The following is a 24,078-nucleotide window of genomic DNA, read 5'->3' as shown; positions in this document are numbered from 1 at the left end:
ATAAGTTAGTGGAGACTGCAGTGGCAGTGCTGGTTCTCATGCTGAGATAAACCAGGAGAAGATGGATTGCTTAAATAACTGGGAAGATTTTAAACTTACTATGTCTTTATGCAATCCCATAAGGAAGCAATTGCTTTCCAATCTTGAAGAAGTCTGAACAAATATGTAGGATAAAAGTGAAGTTTCAGGATGGTGTAGGAAGTCACATGCAAGACAAACCCTTGGACCCAGAGTGTCAAAACATATTTCATATGGCTGGATGCAAACTTTCACAAAATGTTTTATGAATGGAGCAATATCTAACCCTAGTCTGTCAGTTTAGTTACTTGTTAACTAGAAGGGTCTTTGATTTCAGAGTTAATTATTGGCTATCATCTGACCTGTGGGTTCATAGTGTAATATTCTCATCACCTATTTATGTTGAATCAGCTTTATTTTATAAGTAAAGCTTTGTTTTTTCAAATCTGTATCAGCCCATAATTAATTCAGTATTTCAAGAGTTTTGATGCTGTACTGCAATGCTTTAGGCTTTGACTCTCTTCCTTTTTTTTTTTCCTTTTCCTTTTCTCTTTTGTTTCCTGCCTCTGTTCTGCAATAAACTACTCCATAGACAAACAATGAATCTTCTTTTTTTTTTTCAGTCTGACCTGGTTGGCTATCTTTTAATGCCAGCAAAAGCATCATTATTTCTAACTAGTGCTTTTCTTTGTAAAATGTGGTATCAAATATATATTAATGTGTTTTCATGTCATTTATTGATATTGGTTAAGAAATCTTCACTTTAAGTTGCAATGAAGGCCAGTGAGAAGTCAGGAGGTTTTTTATAGCTGCACTGCTATGTAAAAACAGGAGCATAAAGACACAGGACAGTTCCTTCTGATTCAGACAGTTGCCCATCTGTCCTACTATTCTGTCTCAGAGGCAGTAGGAGGTGCTGTTTATAGAAATCCCATCAACTTGGCCATTTTCTGTCTTCTGTTTTCTTAATACTACCCCAGCACCCAAGACTGTGTTAAAGAGAAGTGCATCTCTGAGTCATCCTTTCAGTATCTACTTGGGCATCTAGGACATCTACTTGGACTAGGGAGAATTTTTGAACATCAGGAAGCATTTCTTCACTGAAAGGGTTGTCAGTTGGTCAGAGGTTGGAGTTGTTGATCTTGGAGGCCTTTTCCAATCTTAAAACTCTATAATTTATGAATTTTTTGTTAATTTGCCTAAAACCTTTCTGAATCCTCTGAGATGCCCTCTACCAACTTTTAAATGACCCTTTCTTAACATGCTCTCTCTTCTACCAGCCTTATGCTGCTCTCCTATTATTTCTTGTATTTCAGGATTTGGTGACCAACAGTTCTTCAGTCACTTTAGCCACCACCTTTGTGTTTCTCTAAACCCTGAAATCTTGTCCCTTTGCCTACTTGTTTCCAAACTAAGAAGTTCAGGCCATTTAATCTCTTCACAAGTCCTTTTATAATTTTTAGCTGCCTTTCTTGGACTTTCTCTAAATCTAAGAAAAGGAGGAGAAAGAAAAAGACAACAAACCAGATAAATATGTGTGGAGTGTTCATACAGGAGTTCTCACAGAGACTGAGATTCGCTAGCATGCATATGGGGCTTTTTTCTTCTTTTATACTCAAATTTGATAACACAAATTATATTGAAACAATGTGGCTTTTCATCAATCTTCATTGCTAAAATAAGTTAAAATGACACCTCTAGCTGTGTTAGGAGAAGTAGAAAATACAGGCAGAAGCATAAGTGTGGAGGAATTAAAGTTACTGAGAAAGATTTCTGGTGACATATTATCAAAAAGTTAACAGTTGTAAGTAAAAGGAACAGTAAAGGAAATATAAAAGCGAAGGAGAACATTTTCTGTTCTTCTGTATTCTTCCCACTGTGGCCAGGCAATAGTATCTTCTGTTGAGATAAATGTTCTTTTTTAGAAAGCACCTGTATCAGAACTGTATCTCTTGATAAAAACAATACTAGCTGATTTTACTTGCAGTACATGATTATTCCCTCTTATGGATTAAGTAAAGCTTCAAGAGTGATTGGAACTTGTTAGATAGCAAAAACAGGGTGTGGAGACAACATGTGAGAGCAAGTAATTGCAGTGATTACAAAGAAAGTTTTGACCTAGTAAATCTTCTAGCAACATTGAGACACTTGTATAAACTATATGTACAACAACATATTGAGAATATAATTCCATGTTGTGAAAATGGGAATTGCAGGAGAATAAATGATGTTCAACTGAACACCAGTCAGTTTCATGCCGGGAGCTCTAAGAAGAAGGGATAATGGCTGCAAAGTCCCTGCATGTAGCAAATGTTCAGAAGTTTGAAAGACTGATGTCAGGCATATTTAAGTGGGTCAGTCCCTGAGATATTTGAGCTGTTAAAAAAAAAAAAAAAAAAGCAAAAGTAGCATCCAGTCCTGAATTTCTAAATATTTTGTGTTTGACTAAGCATGACTTTGTGTTGTCCAACCTACAGTGTGCACTGTGAAGTTCTTTGAACCCTTCATCCCTTAATGTTGGTTTCAGGAGGATTCAGGACTTATTGCCGAATCATATATTAAATGATGAGTTCTATTGAACTACTAATGACTTTCTCAAAATTCAAATCTTTTGTTGGGAAATATTGTTTATTTTAAAGGTCTTGCATGAACTGTTCAATACCTTCTTGATATTAAATACCATTTCAAACAACCCTAATCAGACACCTTTGCACTGTTGCAAACATTGCAACGTTGCCTGATATGAAAAGCAGTCAGCTGGTTCATGTTTCTCCTTCATTTTAAGTGCACAGATTTTCCATATGTCTAGATATATGTCTAGACCTATATATTAAATAGCAAGAAAAACAGATTATTTCTTTGCCTGAAAAGGGCAAAGCACTAGCTCTGTTATCAGAGGCAGGCTGAGTTATGGCTTTATTTGGATTCCAGTCTGTTAGTTCCTCTCTGTGAATAACCAATTATGATTCATATTTCCAAATACCAGTCATTTCATAAATCCTGCTGGAGAGCACAGCAGTGTAGCTAAAGTGCTGTCATGGAGCTTACCCATAAAGTCACTGATGCAGTTATAATATATCTGTGCATAATTTAATTCCCTTGTTGCCTGTCTTGAAGGTATGCATTCCCATACTCTCACATTTAAAATACTTTAATTAAGGATGTTCTTCCTCATCTCTCGTATATATTTAGAATTCTAATCAGGTGCTGTTTTTAAAGTATTCAAGGGATTTAATTGGGCCCTCTGTATCAGAGAGTAAAAGCCAGAGACCTCTAGTTTCTGTGTCACAAGATGATTATTTTACTTAGTCATTATGATAACAGGTCCTGAAGTTCTGGCTTGTCCTGGCTCTGCAATAGTTTCATAATTTCCTTTCCACATTTGCTTTTGCAAATTGTGGCTGTTACAGAAAGTGATTTTCAGTGTCCTGAAAGAAATGAAAATGTTAGTGTTCTTCAGAATGTGCAGGAGATCTTGTATTGTCTCAAGACCCAATGTGCTCCACTCTGCTATTGCTGCACACAGTAGCATATTCCACAGTTCAAACATACAGTATCAGGAAGAAAACTGAGCAACTTATAATGTGCTCATCATTGTGAAGTAGAGGTTCCTATCAGGGTACCATTTTTTTTTCAAATCTGAAAGGTTAAATACATTTTAGGATAAAAAACTTCTCAGAAATAAAAAGCAGAAGGCCACCTTATTAAATAAAAAAAGTTAGGATAAGAGAAAGAATGTTACAGGAAAGAAACCTTCACTGCATTGCAACATTAGGAAAACTGAACTGGAGATAGTAAAATACTCAGTAAAATACAGGTCTAGTTAGTTTAACTAATATCTACAGTGAAAGAGATTGAAAGAAAATATCTGGGAAAACTTGTTTGCATTTCTCACAAAAAACTTACTGTTTAAAAATCTAATTTATCTATTACAAACAGGCTGATCAGTGATTATCTCAAATATGCATGAATCTTAATCACCTGAGAATTGCAGCAAGACTCACTTTTGTTTCAGGAGGATAAGAATCTTACCTAACAAGAGCTAATGGTTAGCTAGCCCATTGTTCAAAATTAACTCTGTAAAGTCTAAACATTTTGCCTGAGTTTCCACTTAGCAGACACAGTATGTGCTGCTACATATGGAGTAAGAAGTTAAAACTCAAATGTTTCCTTTATTTAATGACAAATATTAAAGTTACAAAAAGAACAGCCTGAACAGAGCCTAGCAGTGAACAGAGAAGACCACTTGTCAAAGTTAATCAAATTTTATATTGAAAGAGATCTCTCCTTACTGTTATTTCAAGTGATTTGGTATTTCTGAAAGAATTTACTGTGATACATGTCCACACAATTGCAGGTGATTTAATAAGTATTCACTTAGTGGGATTTACTGGAACAGTACCTTTCTCTTAGCTTTGAGCTGCTCATGGTATTTGTTGGATGTGTCACCTGGTATTTCTCCTCCCCACAGGGTAACTCCCACCATGGAATAAGTGATGCCCATGACAAGCAGTGGAAAGCAGTAGACCAGCACGATCACAATGACATGATACCTGCAATGAGAAGGTATTAAGGTAAGTGCTTTCAGAGAAGCTACACCAATGGAATTGGCTGCTAGAAGTCAAGACTGCTACTTTAGCAGTGTTTTATATTAGCTGGCTAGTCCTTGGTGTTTTCACTGTCCTTTTGGAAGTCTTGAAATGCACTACAAATTTATCTACATTTTAATGTGTTTTGAGGGGTGTCTAATGCTGAGCCTGCTCTAGTATTTATTATGAATGACTCTATAGTTACCATGATTAGTGACTGCAGAATAAGGTATGTTTGTCCATAATTAGCTGAATTGATTTAACTGCACAGCCAGGTGTCTTGAGGGCAAGCTAGGCATTTGGAGCTCTACTCTGGACCATAAATAGAAGAGAAAAATAAGTATTTTAGTGATATACTGATGCAAAAACCCTGATGAGAGTCCTGTCACCCACCATTCTTCATATGGCAGGTCTGTTGCACATAGACAACACAGATCTGTAGCCTATGTGCAATACAGTCTCCACTGCCGATGTAAGCACTGGGAAAATAAAGGTAATTTATTTTGCCTCCTGTTAGTTCCTGGTTAAATGCCAGCTTCAGATAAAATCCTAGTGAATGATCAGTGAAGAATCTTCAGCTGTCACTGAGTGTGACCTTCCTGCCCTAAAGACAAATGTCTGTGTATGGCTCCTAAAGTGATAAAAATTACACATGACCAGGACTCCTTTCACCTGCCTCAAAAAGAGCAAAAGGTCAAATTTGATTCTAGATGGTTACACAGGCTCTCAGCTTTGAACACAATGTTTTTCTTAAATGTCAGTGAAGACATGAAAGGACAGATGCCTAAGTAGCCCCTTATTCCTAATTCTCCCAGAGGAACAAACAAGATATATTTAATTTGACTGATATTCTGACTTTCAGAAAGGGAACCAGTTACAGGTTATCCAGATTTTTCTTTTGGACAAATATCTAACATAAGTAATTGTGATAGTGTAACAGAATGAAGTGATAAAATCCAGCCCTCCCATGAAGAGATGTAAAGAACAAAAAATCTGGCTAGGGCCTTCTCATTCTCTGCAATTACCTGTAAGGAGATTGTAGTGAGGTGAATGTTGGTCTCTTCTCCCTAATTACAATAGCTTCTGGCTGTGACAGGGGAGGTTTAGACTGAATATCAGGATTTTTTTTTTCATGAGAAGTGTTGTCAAGCATTGGTCCAGGTTGTCCAGAGGAACAATTGATTCACCATCCCTGGATGTATTTAAAACTTGTAGATGAGGCACTTAGTGACATGGTCTAGTGGTGGATTTGCAGTGTGAGGTTAGTGATTTGACTTGATGACCTTAGAGGTCTTTTCCAAACTAAGTGATTTGAAGGAGAGACTAGAAATCCTTGTTTTCCTGGTTAAGATAAAGAGGAAGCTTGCTTTGAATTGCACATTATATTCCCAATTCTGGCCATCTCTCTCTGTATAGAAGTAGCCATCTTAGGTTGAGCAGTGATGGTAAAAGTGCAGCACAGGAGGGAGCACACTCAGAGATGTGGAAGAGAATAAAATTGTTCTGTTTATCGCATATAATGCTTTATCATCCTTACTTAGAAAACTGGCTCTGTATTTCTCAGTGATTAAAGCTGTTAGTTATTCTGTGTGTAGAGTATCTGCACAACACTAGACATTTTGCCAAGTCCATTGCAAGTCTAGACACCACCATGCACAAGTTTAAAAGAACAAAAGCTTACGTAAAATGCTGTTTTGGACCACCTGGCCATGCTACATAGCAAAGAGTTCTCCCAGGCATCACCTTGGTTATGGAGTATAGACACTGGGGAAAGGCCAACAGGAATGCCAAAATCCATATGCTCCCAATGACCACCTTGGTAGCAGTTGCAGAGAGCCTAGGTTTCAAGGGGTCAATAATGGCCATGTATCTGTAAAAGAAAGCAAAAACCTCTATGTAAGAAATCTTCAGAGATTTGTATGTATCTAGAAGCAGCCAAAGTTTAGGATAAAAGAGAAGCATAAAAGAAGATATTTGTCCTCCTGCTGTTGTGGTGTCACTGCTCTTTATGTGGTTCAGCTCCAATGAAGGCAGTGCCTGGAAGGAGGAGGTTCATTGATATTATTTTGCAGCCATGGAACACACAGTTAATCATATGTATATCAGTAGAGAAACTATTTTGCTAAGAGTTAGATCATTCTGTTAATGTACAGCCTGATTGAGAAGCAACAATGCGGCTGGATCCTCTGTTACTTTGCCAAGTCATACAGCATTTATTTCTAATACCAAAATTTACAGCCAAGCTGTCAGGATTATTAATCACCTGTCCCAAAGCTACAGGAACCTGAGAAGTCCACATGCATTTATGTCAGTAGAGATAGACTGACTTCAGATTGTCTGCTAAAGAACAACAGAGCAAATGAATTGTACAGAGACTGATTGAAGAGTCAGTTTAGAACTGGTAAAAGCACTAAGGGAAATAAATGCATAAAGTAAGAAAATATCTAATTTTACTTCTCAGTTCCTGTGTTCCCAGGTAGGATAGCATTCTTTGTGCTGCCCCATAATTGTATTGGCAATTCATGTATGCTGGTAACCTTTGAAGAACATACAAAAATAATAAAAAAGTTTAAGTAATTGCAATGTAAAAGCTTAGGAAAAAAAATCAATGAGAGAAAGCATCTAGACAGACAGTAACAGAATAGTCTTGTTTTTTGTCTTTTGATCTCTATTGCAGATACAAGGAACAAGGGAGATACAAAATTTGTAATAATCATTTTTTGATGTATATATTGTGTTTGCTGCAATTAAAAGACTCTTACTCATTTCAAATTAAGGAAGGAGGGATATATTTTAATTGTTACAGTGCACATCTAGGTTCTTGGCAGACTTGCCCAAGATTCTTTGTTACAGACATTAGCCACGAGACAATAATAATATTTGTAGGATAATGTTCCTGATCAGAATTTGTGCAAGAATCTTCTGCATCCATATTTACCTGCTGTGGTACACAAATTTCTCTCAAAATAGTCTTATTTTTTTGGAAATTTTATATGTGACAAATGAGTAATTACAGAGCAGCTTTTTGTTTGTTTTAGCAAAGCTAACTCTGTTAGCTAACTCTGTTTATAGCTAATGATAAAATATGTGATAAATCCAACATTGGTCATAATGGTGCTATGCCTTCTCTAGTAGGCATGATAACTGCCCTAGTATCTTGAAACATCTAAATGCTATCAGAAACAGGGAGTGATCTAAAATAGCTTCAGTTCTGTTCAATTTCCATATCTAGAATTTGAAGTTTTGTTTTTATGGCACTTTGATATTTTTCTATGAAATCTCTGCCCTCTGCCACCTATTCCTTTCTCCTCCAAAGAGTAAGTACCACTTGGTAAAGAAGTCTGGTTTAAAGTCATGAGCCCTGTCTTTCAAATTGAGCTGGCTTTTGTGCCAGCACTGTCCAAATGTTTGATGATCTTGTAGTAAGTGATAAGCTGTAAACAAATAATCATTTTTCACATGCTTGTGAGACTCTTAAGGCATCTCCTCCTAACCTGGAATTATTCCTTCAAATTGCTACTTTTCTTCAGATTGCACATTGCTATTATTTTATGAGCTTTTGTCAGATTTCTATTACATTCACATTATTCTTATTCCCAGTTATATTATTCTTAGTCCCAATAGATACCAACAGTAGTTCTTGTTGCCGAAGATAAAATTTGGTTGTTTTATCTCCCTGTCTGCCTTTTAAAGACATGGATTGATTGGGTGAAATGACTCATACAGCTATACTGATGGAAATTTTAACAATTGGCTGTCTGAGTAAGGTAAATCAAGGGACAAGGATCAGGAGAAAAGCAGGCTGTTTATCTTTCGAGTTCAAATTTGAGTGATAAGCCAACAGCCTAGCTATTGCACAAGATCAATTACAAATATGTAGCAGGCAGTCATTCTAAAAAGCAAAATGGGAAGGAAGTAGAGGAACTTTGTCTATTCCCTCAATACTATCTTTGTGCAGGATAGATTTAGCTGAAGGGAGTATTGACAGCTCTGTTACAGAGCCTTTGTTAACAAATCTAAGTTATTCTACTTTGCCAGTACACTAACAATTAGAGTGTGTTCTCTAAGTGGCTTTTCTTAGAAATAGAATTGCTTATTTAACATAGTGAGATATTGCTTTGTAACTGCAATTGTTACATTCACTCAGATTTGTCATACATGTTTGGTAGTGTTTTCTTAGAGAAGCTGTCATTGCCAGGAGTAAGTAAGGTAGAAAATGTGGAATGACCTTTCATTGCAGGTCAAAAACTACCTCCACATTTGAACAGAATCTGCATGTTATCTCTGTAGCCAAAAGAAGCCTTGAAAAGAACTGAGTTCTTCCTGCACTAATTGTCATTTGCAAAGGAGACACACATGCTCCTGCTTATGATTTTGTTTGCTGTAAATGTTGTCTTGCCATTACAGGCATCACAGGGTAGTTTGTCTGTCTCTTCAGGCTCAATCTGAAGTAGCGGTAGCTAATTTTTCAGTTGACTCTTGCTTTCTCTCTCTATTCAGCAGGGGTTTCCAGCAGGAATGAAAGTTCCTGCTAGCACAGGCTAGAGGCTCCATGCTTAGGTGCTGCTCAGAAAATCAGTGGGGTAAGGAGGCTAAGGATGGGATAATGTGTATGTATGATAGTGCATTGCCCCTGTATATCACAATTCCCTGTAGCTGACAACTGTCTGGTGTGTTTCATGGTGTAGCTCTGTCATTAAGGCTAATTCTTTTACTCTGTATTGTATCCTTACATATATTAGGGATGGCAAAATCCCAGTTACAAGGGGGAAGAGAAGACATGCTGTCTGAATTGTGCACTGAATGGTGCTGAACATGGCGTAGAAATAAAAGGAATATTTGAGTAGGCCAGGAGTGAAAGGGAGAATGATGAGATATAGGATCTAGCAAGAGAGACTGGGGAGTAGTTTGCTGAATGAAAAAAAATAGAAGTGAAAAGGGAAAAAAGGAAAACTAATAGGATAAGCAAAGAAAGGAGAATTGTAGAATAGCAGCTTATAGAACTTGTGTTGAGAGAGGAAAAAAGAAGAAAGGAACCTGGGGGTCATGTAAGAGCAAAGACATGACAAAAATCAGCCCTAGTGTAGCAGAGATTCCAAGGTAAGTAGAACTGGTATAAAACCAGAACATTTTGGCAGTGTGGCTGTGTGGTGGCAAGCCCTTCTGCCTCTGCAGGTGTATGGGAGAGAACTCCCAGAGAGCTTTTCTCTCTGTAATCAGCCAGCCATAAACAGCATGCAAGGGCAACAGCAGGACTTCCTGTATGCTGCCATGTTGTCTGTCTTACAGACAAAACTCCACAGTTCCTTCAAGTGGTCTGAACTTCATGATATAATCATAGCATAAGCTGGGTTGGAAGTGACCCATGAGGATCAAGTCCAACTCCTGACCCTGCACAGGACCATCCCCAAGGGTCGCATTGTGTGTCTGAGAGCACTGTCCAAATACTTCATGAGATATGCTGGTGCTGTGTCCACTTCCCTGGGGAACCTGCTCCAGTACCCTCTGGGTGAAAAATCTTTTCCTGATACCTGACCTAAGCTTCCCCTGACTTAGCTTCATGCTGTTCCCCCAGCTCCTGTCACTAGTCAGGAGAGTGAAGAAATCAGTGCCTGTCCTTCTGCTTTCCCTTATGAGGATATTAAAAGACTATAGTGAGCTCTTCCCTCAGTTTCCTCTTCTCTAGGCTGAACAAGCCAAGAGACCTCAGCCACTCCTCATAACGCTTCCCCTCCAGACCTTTCACCAGCTTTGTGGTCCTTCTTTAGATGCTCTCTAGATAGATTAATGCCTTTTTTATGTTGTTGTGCCCAAAATTTATGCTGTTGTTCTGAAGCCAGTGACAAATACTGAAGCCCTCATAGGTTCACCATGTTCTGTGATATTTATACACAGACCTTGTACCTCTCCACACCTCATCTCCAAGGACAGTAAAAGATGGTAGGCATTTGAGCTGAAGAAGGATTTCTAATGGCTAAAAGCAAATGAAGGCTTGTTACACCACTGAAAAACATTCTGGAGCCACACAGACATTTTTTCAGTGGGGTGCCTGTGCCAATTTGCTTTGCAGTCTTTGGACATTTACTGTTCCTTCTGTCACCAGGCTTGAGCAGTGTGACTCCCTGCTGAATAAAGCCTCTGAACTCCCACTCAGGTGGTTTGACTTAAAGATGGGACTTCCAATGCTTTCTCACTCCAGTGGAAGCTGCTGATAATGCCACAGATAGCTTATTGCATGCAACAAAGCAGGGATGTAAAATATACATTGCTGAAAGGAATGAATTCATTATACTCATTTATCACAACAAGCAAAAATCATTATTACCCCACCCAACAAAACATTTGTACTTGGAAAATATTTATAAGATGGAATAAGCTGGAAAAGCTGCAGCCCATGGCTTGGACTGGAGCACTCTGCTGGGTTAGGAACTGTCTGGATGGCCCAGAGAGTGCTGGTGAATGGAGCTGTATCCAGCTGGGGATCAGCCACCAGTGGAGTCCCCCAGGGGTCTGTGATGGGGCCAGTCCTATTCAATATTTTTATTTGTGACATGGATAAGGATACTGAGTCTTTCATTAGTAAATTTGCAAATGACACTTAGCTGGGAGCGTGTGTTGATGTGTTGGAAGGTAGGAGGGCTCTGCAGAGAGACCTGGAATGGTTGGATGGATGTGCAACAGCATCCTGGCCTGGGTCAGGAGCAGTGTGGCCAGCAGGAGCAGGGAGCTCATTCTTGCCCTGTACCCAGCACTGGTGAGGTCACACCTGGAGTGCTGTGTCCAGTTCTGGCCCCCCAGTTTAGGAAGGATGTTGAGACATTTGAGTGCATCCAGAGGAGGCAGCAAGGCTGGTGAGGGGCTTGGAACACAAACCCTGTGAGGAATGGCTGAGGGAGCTGGGGTTGTTTAGCCTGGAGAAAAAGGGTCTCAGGGGTGACCAAATCACTGTCTACAACTCCCTGAAAGGTGGATGTAGTCAAGTGGGGGTCGGTCTCTTTCTCCAGGCAGCAACCAACAGAATGAGAGGAGAGTCTCAAGCTGCACCAAAGGAAATATAGGTTGAATATTAGGAAGAAGTTTTTTATGGAAAGAGTGATAAAGTACTGGAATGGTCTGCCCTGGGAGGTAGTGGAGTCACCATCCCTGGATGTGTTTAAAAAAAGACTGGATGTGGGACTCAGTGCCATGTTTTACTTGAGGTGCTAGGGCATGGGTTGGACTTGATCTTGAAGGTCTCTTCCAACATTGTGATTCTGTGATTTAGAATAGGGATAGAAATATGTAAATACTCAAGCCAGCACTTGCAAGAATGTGGGTTGCTCAACAACTGTGCCATGTTCTTCTATGTATGACTCTAAAACATTTTTAGGTAGCACTTCAGTTTCGTATGCACACCATTAGCACTTAGTTTTGTTTTGTGACTTCTCTTGTGTCACTTCTCTTACAGTTTCATCTTGTGTTAATCTTTGTCTCTAACTGATTACTACTGAAGTCAGCAAGAGTCTTTCCACTGAGCTTAATGAGAAATCATTCAGGCTGCATGATATAATGGCTGGTGCATCATGGCCTGCTTGCTGCTGCACTCTTTTCTTAGATGCTGGGGTCAGAATAGATCCAGTTCCTTTCTGAACTGTGTGTCTAGAGTCTCTCTTGTCAATTTAGACTCTTCTTGTGTCTTGGGTTCACCAAATCAAGAAAACCTGTTTTCTCTGAAACAAAAATAGAGAAAGTCTTCTTTTGAACAACATTGATAAACTCTTTAAACCAATAGTTTTAATGGCAGCAAAATCATGTATCACTTAGTTTTCAAGTAACATGAGCCAAATAGCTGCTACGTACTATAAAAGCTTACAAAGTTTGTGTATTATGGTCCCAACAATAGAAAAGATATAAAAAATAAACCTAATTTGTCTTTTTGTAAAATAGCATACACTGGCTAATACAGCCAGGAGAATCTTTCATCTTTAACACATCATTTAGAAAATTGTGGCAAAAATACACAAGATGTTATTAAAACAAAATGATGTTCAAAATTGGATCCTACAAATGCCCATCTGGAGACGCAGTTGGAAGCCTTTAATCATCGTAACTGATTTGTTTCACCTGTTTACAGTGTGTTTATAAACTCACATGGGGCAAAATGTAATCATCCCTGATTGTAACAGGAAATTGGAACTTGACAAAGGAAGAGACTGAGAGGAAAATCATAATACTTGCATATAAGTGGCTTGTCAACAGGAGACAGCAGAGCATGCTTCTTTCATGAATACACAGAAGGTGCTATTCCCTCAAGACAGAAGCTGATTTTGAGACTTTGTGTTTAGAATCAACTGGTATTTAAAAAGCTTAGGGAAATTGCTGTGATTCCCTGCCCTTATTTAGAAGATTGCTGTGAAAAATCCTCCAAAAGGTTAGCTATACAGAGCAGACTAAAGGTGATGGAATGAACTGAGGTTTTAAAGGCATTTTTTGTATGATGAAAACCAAATCTTTAATTTTTGTATTCTTTAATGTCTGTGTGCTACCTACTAGAGCAAGGCTCCTTCTTTTCTTGTGGAACTAGTTTGTATTCATGCATTTATTCTGACTTTCTCTGCAGGAAGAGTGGCTGTGAGAATTTCTGTAGGACTATAACTACTCTTGAGAAAGACTGGTTTTGGTGCCCTGAAGGGCCTGTTGTGCAGTGTTGTGCACCATAAAGGAAGTGTGTGACAACATGACAGACAAACACATGGTACATTTGAGAGATTAGTGGGCAGTGTCCCAGGGCTATAACTTGGTCTTGGTTTACCAGAGGAATGTGTGTTGCTCTGGGTGAATGGCTATTTCTGCTTTGAGCAGGGGAAAACACTGAAGTTTGTCTGAAATCAGGAGTATCTTCCAATGCCTTGCTAAACTAACCTCTTAACTGAAACCTAAAACCAGTAATGTTGAAAGTCTTCAGCATGGCTGAGCTTTCACAAGCAGTGTTTTCTGCTTGAGGAGGATCTAGTAACTGACAATGATCTAGATTTTATGAATATGTAATTGATATAATGCAATGTATTCTATACTTATGTCTATTGACAGAAAAGGGATAAGACTTTTCTTCAGTCTGTTCCATAAAATGAGAGACTGGCTTCTCCTGACAGAAAGGTTTCTGTTTATCCTTTTAATATCATCTACCTGGGCTGTCAAGGACCAGTATCAGTGCAAAGCCAGTGGAAACACCTCCAGCTGCATAAAACCACTGTCAGTGTCTCTGTTTCTGCCACTGTCATCTAGATGGCTTCCTTCTTGTTTCTGCAGTTATTTTGAAATAATTTTATTTTAGGGAAACCCAGATATGTGAATGATACAACTTTCTCTCCTGATTGGTAAATTAGTCAGAAGAACATGCATTTAAGCAATTATATTTAAGAAAATAAACAAATAGACAAAACAAACCTCTCCCCCCAAAAAACTCATCACCCGAACCCTTAACTAACTTTTAGAAATACCACAGGCTACATTGCATAGTAAACCACAGAACATATTTTAATAGTTTTCATTAAATTATAAATAAGAGTATGTATTTAAGGCTAAGACTTTGTCTAAAATAAACTTCTTGTTTGAATGTAAGTTTCAAACTTATTGGATATTTCCTGTCTGGAACTAGAAGTCTGAGGGCTTGTTGCTGTTGTAAATGTTGCTTACAATTCTCAAGATATTGGTATATCAGCCTATTTTTTACAGCACCTTTTGAAAGCAGCATAAATAGAATATTTACTCAGTACAAAACAAAAGGAAAAAATAACTGTTATACCCGTATTTTTTTCCAGACTGCCCCAGTATGTTATTAATAATGTAACTCTGATGTGATTTTTGACCAGAACTGCAAAAAATCCTCTTTTTTGCCCAATGAAATTGTACCATTGCAAGAAAAGGTTTATTTTTCCCAGGCCTCTGCATGCTGAATCCTGTAGCCATTGCATCAAAATGTTCTGCGGAAATGATTTCACCTCTTTGCTAAGAATGAGAATTGTCAATTCCAAAAAAGTTCTTTTAGACCCCCAGACGATAGAGAGTCCTTTGTGTTTCAGCTCTTGATATTTGAGCCCTTAATGCCCTCCTACTGAGCTTTCTCTCCAGTTCTGTGAACTAGTATTTTTCAGAGGGCAGCCCAGATACTCAACCTACAAATAAGATGTGCTTCATTTTCAAATACTCTTTAGGAAGACAGAGAAATGGGGAAGGGATTTCCTCTTTGAATTCTATAGTTTGACTACCAAAGTAAGAATAGAAATAATAGTGATAATTTCTAAGGTATATATTGATTTTTTTTTCCCCTTCATGATATGCAGCGACCAAGGCTGAGTCCTGAAGTCGTGATTTTGAAGCCATCCATTAGTATTGCACTTTAGTGTGGTAGTGGGGTATGGCAGCTAGTGTTTTCTGTGGCACTGAAGGCTTTAGGAAAAGCCAGCTAGCAGAAAAGTGGCATCTTATGGGAAAAAGACAGAAGCACTATCCATTTCTTCTGGTGAAAATATTCTCAGGCCTGTGAAGCACAAGAAACCTGAAAAACTCTATCTCCTTTTTTTTTTTTTTTTTTCTTGTTCTGATGTTCATCTCTCTGTCACAAGTCTTCAGTGCAAATTCTCACTTTTTCATATGAAAACCATTTACTGTGAGACATCTCAATCTGAGGGAAAGGGAATGAGAGAGAGGCCAAAGGCTGCAGTTGTGTTTGAGCTGAGCTCTGTGCTGGGTCTGGCAGCTGGCTGGGCGGTGCAGGTTTCCTGTCTGTCACTGCTTCAGCCTCCTCCATTTGCCAGTGAGCCAAGCACAAAGCACTTGGTGCCAGGCTCATGTCCAAGGATGCAAGTACCAACAGACCTTCTAGATGTGCATCTGCTGCTGACACTGCTACCATATGACCACCACACAGGGTCATCCCTGTGCGCTCCGTATCTCAACCTGGTAGAAATGTTTGTGATCGTTTTACACATACACATTTCCCTGTAGTTTAGTATTTCTGAGCACACAAGACAGGTAACAGATATTTAATAACAGTCAGATAATAGGTTGGAAGGAATATCAGTTTAAAATGTTTATGGTGCATGAAGGCCTTGAGCAATTTGTCCCAGGAATAGGAAATCAGGTAGAGACTGATACCAAAATGTATTCTACTGGAAAGATAAGATGTTTTTCAGTGTGCCAGCTGCCTACTTCAGAATATCAGTAACATTAATTTATAGGGCTTATGGTACTATTTTGTGCCAATAATAACTGCTCTTACAGAATACACTTGGAGAGATTGAAGAGCCTAAGTGATATTTTGAGGATGTGAGTATGTGTACATAGGATGAGTTTTGGTTTTATTTTATAAGGTGAATCATGCATTTATGTCTCATATCTGTCTTTTGTTACAAGCTTGTATCATACTACTTTTGCTAGAGTCTGAGTGTATAGAGGGATTATTAACAGCCATCAGTAACTGTGCAATGTCACAGAAACAACTGATCTAGTATATGTGTGCTTCTGTAGAGATATAAGAAGTGAGATAATAAGGTGGGAAACTAGAATGTGCAAGAGGAGAAATAAAACTCATTATTAAATACAGAGTCACATAAAGTGAAACAAATGTTTTTTGCCTTCAAATGCCAAAAACTTGCTGCTATACTAGAAAGAAAAGAAATGGCAAGATATGAACAGAATCATCAACTACTCACCATTGCAATTAGAATACTTTTAAGTCCAGAGGAGTTGCTTTTACAAAGAGTTAAATTTGTTCACATAAGAAAATTATTATGGAATTGCAGAGAGAAAAGTAACTGAGAAAGTAATGTAAAAGTAAATGTGCTAAAAACAGGAAAAATTGCATAGTACTAAGTGCTCTACTGAAGGCATGTTATTTTGTGCTCTATTGCTACATCCCCAAACTTCCAGTGTAATCATCAAGTATCTGCTGAGAATTTTTAGGCCTACATGGAGAACTGGTTTTATAACAAAGCAATCTTGGGACTCAAAATTAATTGCTGGCATACCTGAACTACTGATTTGCATGCTAAGGTCTCATAGGAAAGGACAGCAGGTCTTCAGTGGCTGGGTGGCCTAAATTCTCTGTAATTTACTGTCATTAGTATGCCCCAGAACCATACTGCAGTCACACACTGTATTGCCATGATCACAGTTGGAGTTTAGGATCACGGATGGACTCTTTAGGATCATGCACTGGTCAGTGACAAGGGCATATTGGCTCCAGAATTATCTCCTATTCAGTTTATCTTGAACTATTTACCAATTTGTCCCCATAATGTAGCTAAAGGAACTGTTGTACTGGAAGAAGCAATGTAAATGTGGAACTGTGCACCACGAGCTACAGAGGAATTCAGGAGTTAATGTCCTTGAAGCAGCACAATGTAAAATCTGTGCTGCTTCTCGTGCCTGAAACAACTCAGTTTGAGCTACTTGTGGCACCTCTGCAGTAGAGTGCAAACAGACTGTTGGAAAAGAAGGAGAAAGCAGAGGGGGAAACCCACCAGGAAGGGATGGTCAGAAGTGTGAATAAACCCATGTAAATTTGAGTCTGTGTTCAATGACCAGGATATCCAGTCTCAGATCTTTCATCCTCAGCTCCAGATGCAGCTCACTCCCACTTCAGGAAGTGCCTAATCCACAAAACTCTCTCAGTCCTGTAATCTCACAGTTCACACACTTATAATGTCTTACAGAATCAGATGTGAAAGGAAACATGTACTGCCCATGACCTTTGCTCAGTGATGTCAAGGTCACAGTTACACATTTATACTCTATGAATATTTGGATGCTCTAAAGCAACCAGTGGAGCATATCAAATCATAGTTTTTGCTGAGTTACAATCTATGACCTTTAGTATTTTGGGATGGTAACAATTTCTGAAGGAAAATCATCTGATCCCATCATTTTAGTTCTCTCAGCAGCTTTATCCTAATTTGTAGCTTTTGTTGTTTAAAATATTTTAATTAAAATAATATGTAAGGATGTGTTTACTGGGTTAAAATGGCTGAACTTTTATGAAAAGTAAATGGGTACCAAAGTTTTTAAATACATCCACCCACCCAGATCTTTGCCCTGGAATAGGGCTGTCTGTACATCCAAGGACATTCCTTGGGATCTATTTTGACCCTTAGGTTTCCTGAACTTGACAGATCTGTTTTGCAGAGGTGGCCAGGGAATGTTTAAAGGAATGTTGAATGCATCAGGTGTGATTTGGTATAAAAGAAAGAGGAATAGCAGTAGCAATAGGAAAGGAGGGATAGACTGCTCTTCTGTTTGTTTTACATGATGCTGCATGGTGCTACAGAGAGCTCACCTAAACACAGCTATGGCATTGTTCATTGGAAGATTTTAATTTGCCTTTGATGGCAGGTGAACTTGGAGTATGTGATGGGGGGCAAATTGTGATTTCTTCAGGGGATTTTCAGACAAAAACTAGATCAGAGTGAATAACACTAGTTATTTACTCACTTCTGAGCACCAGCATTTTGGAGTGCTAAACCAAGGAAAACATTTCCAATATATGTATCTGTCCATTGCATTTTAGTCAGAGTGGAGCAGAACTATTTTCTCTCACTCTGGAAATGCAGTTTAGATTCCTAAGAACTGTATTCACTATTGTTCCCAGTTTCCTAGCATAAATGTAGGAACTGCCAAAGTAAAGTATTACATCTCTGTGGATAATTTTGTCTGGAAAAACGAAATAAAACCTTTCTCAGAGCATCCAAGTAACTGCTCAACTAATGACTTGATGAGCTACAGCAGTAACTATTAAATATGCAGTTCTGTTAAATACTTCAAGTAAAGCTCCTTTATGTTTCTGAAAACCTCAAGCAAGGTGAGAATCTTAAGTGAAACTCAAAAAGACAATGAATGAATGAATGAAATCTTTGCCTGGTCAAAGGTTGTAGCACTGGTGTTAGTACACTATCGCCTCAATTTTAGAAAATCTTAACTACCATCACTTGGAAATACTGCAGTTATGACAAGTCAATTCAGCAAAGATGTATAATGTGATTTGAATATGTAGAAAGGAGTTTAGTGAGTAATTTCAGTACATTGCCAAAAGGAATAAAAGACCTGAAATACAAATCGATCTGTTTTTTCTTAAAAAAAAAAAAAAAAAATCAGTAAATTACCTCTCCACCACAGCAAATGTGAAAACAATAATGAAGAAACATACAATTTCTTTCTCACATCTCTCTCTGAGAAACAAGAGTCCTTCAGTGCATCTGTGTAGGAAACCCAGCAAGTACATCTCCCCTTCGCTCTATGGGTGCTACAGCTGTCTGATTCCATTATTGTCAGGAGTAAAAAGGTATAGTTTTTCCCTGACCTTTTTACTTTGACAATCACAAAGCTTTATTTGCTTCAAGAAATCAGAAAAAACCTGGACACTTTGAAACTATGTTCTTACTAGCCCTCCAGATATGCACAGATGGCAATGTAAATAGTCTCATTAGTTAAAATCAGCAGGAACAAAGCATCTCAGAGCTGACTGTGAGAAAAGCGATTAAAAGCAGGGTCTGAAGTGATTTCTGAAGAGGAGGCAAATGCTTCTGCCATCTGCAGAAATACAGAGAAGAGGGAAATTTGAAATCCTCTCCCTTTACACACAATCTCTACAACTCCTTACCAGTATATATTAGATGCCTGGCTGAGAGACGGGCTGTTTTCACAGTGTGAAGCAAAAGCCTGAGTTGCTATTACAGAATAAGTATTGAAAGATGGAGCACAGAAAACAGCTGAAGTCAAACAGAGAGAGGAAATATTTGTTATAAAAGAAAGCAGAACAATAAAAATAATGTAAGATTGAAGGAGAAAGACCAAAGACCTGGAGAAAAAGTGTGTTAGGGAGAGAGCCTAAAGAAGCACAGAGGAGCACAGTGAATGAACTATTGATGTCTTTGCGTATCATCACTATGACTGTTATATCTGTATTTTATTTTGGCAGAGAATCTGATCTCAATCTCTCACCCCTAAACTTTTTCCTCACCTGTCCACAGCGATTGCTGTCATGGAGTAGATGCTGGCGAAGACAGCTGTGATTGGGAAGAAGTTGTGGAAGCGGCAGTAAGCCTCTCCAAAGTACCACTCACTGTGCAGCGCATAGATGAAGTTGATGAGAGTATTGAAAGCAGCCATGGATGCATCAGAGAAGGCCAGATTCACCAGGAAGTAATTTGTCACCGTCCTCATGCGCTTGTGAGCCAGGATAATCCAGATGACAATAAGATTTCCAAAAACGGCCACTGCCACCACGCCACCATAAGCCAGAGACCACAGGGCAATGCGCCAAGAAGGTTGTACGAACTGATTGGAGAAGTTGCCTGCTGAGGAAGCTACAGGGGCAGAAGCATTTGCAGCTGGTGCTTCCAGTGCCTGTCCCCAGGGATCACCTGCTTCAGCAAGGCTCACATTCCACCTGCTGCTCATGCTCATGTTCCACTTGGCTGTGGGGACTGAAGTCATCTTGGGTGTTTCTCTCCTCTCCTCTCTTCCAGGAATGATGTACCTCTCTCACCTCCCTCTCCCAACCCTCCAAAATCCCCACAAACAGATAAGAAGAGGGAAGGAGGAAAAGGGGGAGTAAGGCAGCACAGTAGGTACTGGGAAGAAGAGCTCTGTCAGAAAAAAAAGCTTTGGCTATGCTGTTCAAACTGTTAGAAATGCTCTAACAGACACGTCAGGAGAGCTACCTCGGAGTAGAACAGTATCCTGATTCTCCTCTGTACAGCCTCTTGCTTTTGATTTTGCTTAAGGAGAAGGGGACTGGGAGCCAAGGCACATTTTATAGGCTTGTGAGTTCCCAGCGTCACGAAGGGAGCGGAGCAATAAGCTCCATCGGCTGGTAAGCTAACCCCTCTTTCCCTCTGCTCTCCCTCCCCTTTTATTTCATTCGTTTCCAGCAGCAGGCACTTTCAGGAGCTGTGGAAAGCATCACAGGGAAAATGAATTCTCATCTCATTTATGTTGACAGATTTGTTTTATATTGTCTTTCTTTAAGTTTCATTATTGTGCTTCCTTTTTAAAATAGTCTTTTTGCCCTGTATTTGCAGGGCTAATCAGCTGGCTTAGTTGAAATTCCCAGGACTGAGGATGCCTTTTTTATTAAAGCTCTTTCTAGATGAATTTATGCCAGATCAATTCAGAACTGCTTCTTTGCTGCTCTCTTTTCATTTAGTACACACTTTCCTTTAAACCATTCTGTTACCTATGGATAAACAAGTACAGACAAACAAATGCATTCTGCTGGTCTCTAATTTCACTTTTCATTCTGTAATATGTAATTGATATCAAGAAGCATTTATAAAGCTGTTTACATGTTCAGCACTTATTGATTTCTATTAAAACAGTATAAAGCCCTAAACAGAGGTGTCCCTTGTTATGGGCAAAATATTAGAGGTTTATTTTTGTTGTGTCTTTGAAAAAAAAAGTTATTTTTCTTGATTTGCAGGTATTTCACACTTAGTACTATTATTATTTTGAGCAACCAATCTTTTAATATTTATATAATGGTAGAAAGGGGCAAATGAGGAAATCTAACATCCCATGTTTTCACATCCAAAATCAGTTTTTTTGTTAATATGTGAACAACAGCTGGCATTAGGAATGCATGTTTTATGCAAGGATTGATTGCAAGGGACTTCAACTAACAAACCTTTGTTATTCAATGGGCTGCAGTCTTAAGGGGGAAAATGTGTTTTAGTGCCAATCTTTCATGTTTCAACAATTTAGAGCTACTACTTCTCATCAGCAGAGGTTTCAATTGTATCACAGCAGCGGGAGCTATTTGATATCCCTATCAACAATGACACATTCAGTATTTTTTAAATCAAAGCTTCAAACAAAAATTAAATACTCCTGTGTACCATTTCCTCCCTGATGTATTTACCCAGTAGAAGCAGTGCCTGCACTTTAATTGTCAGTTCTTCACTGCAGTTTTAATTTGAATGAATGCAATTGTGGCTGTTTCCATATGAACTTTTACCCACTTATCCCAGCCCGAGCTGCTGCCCACTGTCAGGCTTAGAAGTTTTGCTGAAAACCACAGAAGCTCTGCTATAAATCCTGTGGTGCTACAGCATGTCTAGAACCCACTCATGCACTGCACATGGTTATAACAGGAAAATTGCTGGAGTTAATCCCATAGCTCCATTTTGAGTTCTAGATCTTGCACCTGCCTCTTTTTCTTCCTCTCCCTATAGGCGAGCCTGAAGAAAGGCATGGTAGACAGTCTCTGTGAGTTTGAGAGATGAAAAAATTCAAACTGGTTCCAAAGAATGAGAACAATGGACTGACTAGTTACAGCAGAGAGTTGGACACTCAGCTCTTGATTCTACCAGCTCACTCAAGATTTTCATATGCCTGTAAGCCAGAGAGTACAAACCCAGCCCTGTGCCCTACCCCTTTTCACCTTTATGCCCAAACTAGGAACTCCAGTATGTTTTTACTAAGTGGATGTGTTTTTCAGATTCATACACCAGTTGCAAAAGTATCCCACATGCTTCTCTTGCTTCCATCCAGCTCTCCCAACCTCAGCTCTATTATTCCTTTTCCCTCATTTTAGCAGATACACAGGTACCTTGTTTCTAGCACACAATACTGACAAGTGTGCAGTGGAGTGCAAACATACAGGAGCAGAGTCCTGTAGAGCACTGTGGTAACTTCCCCTGTATAGGAACATAAAGGATCTGTGTTTGAACCACTCGCTATAGTTCATGGAATCACATTCTGGTCACATATGTTAATTCTGTCTCAGGTTTTCCTGAAAAATGTGCAATATCTGGTAGTGCTGCAAACTAGGGGCAGGATTTTGAGTTTGAAAGCAAAAGTCTAATTTCTTGTTCTGGAATGAATATTGTTCTATCTTTGTCATGAAAGATTGCTTGCTGTTTCTCACCAGGTGTTCAGGAGAGACCATTCCCGTATGTCTTTCCCTGATCATGGGTGCCCCCAAAGGAATTTGTTCTCAATGCATTCCTAGTCACAATGTGAGAAGACAGTACAAGGCAACATCTCCTTATTCTAGCAGTATGGGTAAGCTGAGTCCTTGAGACTTACTTTAAACACCAATCAGGAAGCTTTTTGTAGTCTGTATTTGTGAAATGTCAGCCAGGCCACTAACACAGGAGTGTCAGCTTTGCAGTGTAGAAGTCAAAGTGTCATTGATGCTGTCTTCCCCTTCAGAGATACCCTGAGGAAATAAGCCATCCCTGTAGGGAAATTTCTATACACTATGCTCTTCCCTATCCCCTCCACCCCATACATGAGAAGAAAAACTGTGAGGTACCATTAGCATAAAAGGACAACCTAGATGTTTTTATGTTCAGTAAGATGGATGTTACCAGCCTGCAGCACGCATCTGAATCTGGCAGAAAAGGTGGCTGAGTATCTGGTGTTGTTTTGTTTTGAGAAAGAGGAAAACTGAACAGCACAGGACAAATGTTGGGCAGCTGGATCAGTCTCCCAGGGGAGTATTTATGATTCCTTTTTGAGATGACTGTAAAAATTTGCTGGAATAAATTCTCTGTGTTCTGGCTTTCATTTTTACTAAAACCACAGAGAAGTAATTTGGTACAGTCAATTGGAGCAAAACCACATTCTCCTACATCTGAAGGGCTAGCAAAAAAATAGGGTGATCTGCCTCACTAACACTTTACTTAACTAAATAAGAAAATATGTTAGGCAGTCAGTCATTAATTGGATCTTATCTATAGAGGAAATTCACATATATAGTGATGTCAGCTGTGCTTCTTCATCAAAATTTGTATTGATTACACATGTACTGATTGAAGTTTAGTCAGCTGAAGGCCATCTGCATTGAGTTTCTCAAAAGGGCTCCTCAGCAGCTTTGGTGAAAACATTTGTATTAATAACTTAAGAGGAGCATCATCTGCCTGACTGGGATGCATCTTATACAAAAAGAGTAATGCAAAATACAAAGATCTGTATTTTTATTTCTCATAGACAATAGAGGGTACCTGTGCTGGTGTTTTCTTCCAGAACTGTTGCAGGTATGTGATTTCTTAAGTTAACTTTTGGCCCTTCCAGCTTATGCATATTTCCAGTGGGAATGTTTAATTTTCCACACTGTAAGATTACTCATTTTTAGAGTGACTTTCTTCTGGTCATCTGCTATTTCCTGATGGTCATTTCCTCCTCTGCTTTTCCACTGACTGCTACTTTGTGCTTGTGTAAAAGCATGTTGTACTTTTAAACTGTGGTTAAACTTGCCACTATTAGCAGCTCCCCATTCCCAGCTTTACAGAAACACTAGGAAATCTAAAAGAAATATCTGAAGTGTGAACCGAAAAGTAGCTGTGACTGTCTCTGCTTTTTCCTTTGTGTTGTATAGTTTGAAGCTATTTTTTCACAATTCCAGCTTAGCTGGCTCCTACTTAGCTGGAGCAGAAACTAAGCTCCTGACTTAGCATTTTGACTAGAAGGTAGGTTTAGAAGTCATTTCTTT

The 24,078-nt window shown here is 38.9% G+C and overlaps 1 protein-coding gene across 1 annotated transcript in view; it reads right to left on the bottom strand.

Annotated features, from left to right (window-relative positions):
* The window catches only part of TACR3 (tachykinin receptor 3), a 38,186-nt gene extending 17,331 nt beyond the window's left edge, over positions 1-20,855 (bottom strand). Inside the window, exons 1-3 of the mRNA XM_079306774.1 lie at positions 19,603-20,855; positions 6,289-6,477; positions 4,421-4,571 (exon numbers count right to left, since the gene is read on the bottom strand). Coding sequence (XP_079162900.1) covers positions 4,421-4,571; positions 6,289-6,477; positions 19,603-20,078 — 816 coding nt within the window. The 5' untranslated portion in view covers positions 20,079-20,855. The remainder of the gene's footprint in view (positions 1-4,420; positions 4,572-6,288; positions 6,478-19,602) is intronic.
* Positions 20,856-24,078: the final 3,223 nt, after the last annotated feature.

The sequence above is a fragment of the Erithacus rubecula genome (assembly GCF_903797595.1).
Source record: "Erithacus rubecula genome assembly, chromosome: 5".
Taxonomy (NCBI): Eukaryota; Metazoa; Chordata; class Aves; order Passeriformes; family Muscicapidae; genus Erithacus; species Erithacus rubecula.
The sequence above is the reverse complement of the archived record's forward strand: the minus strand, read 5'-3'. Positions and strand labels throughout refer to the sequence as shown.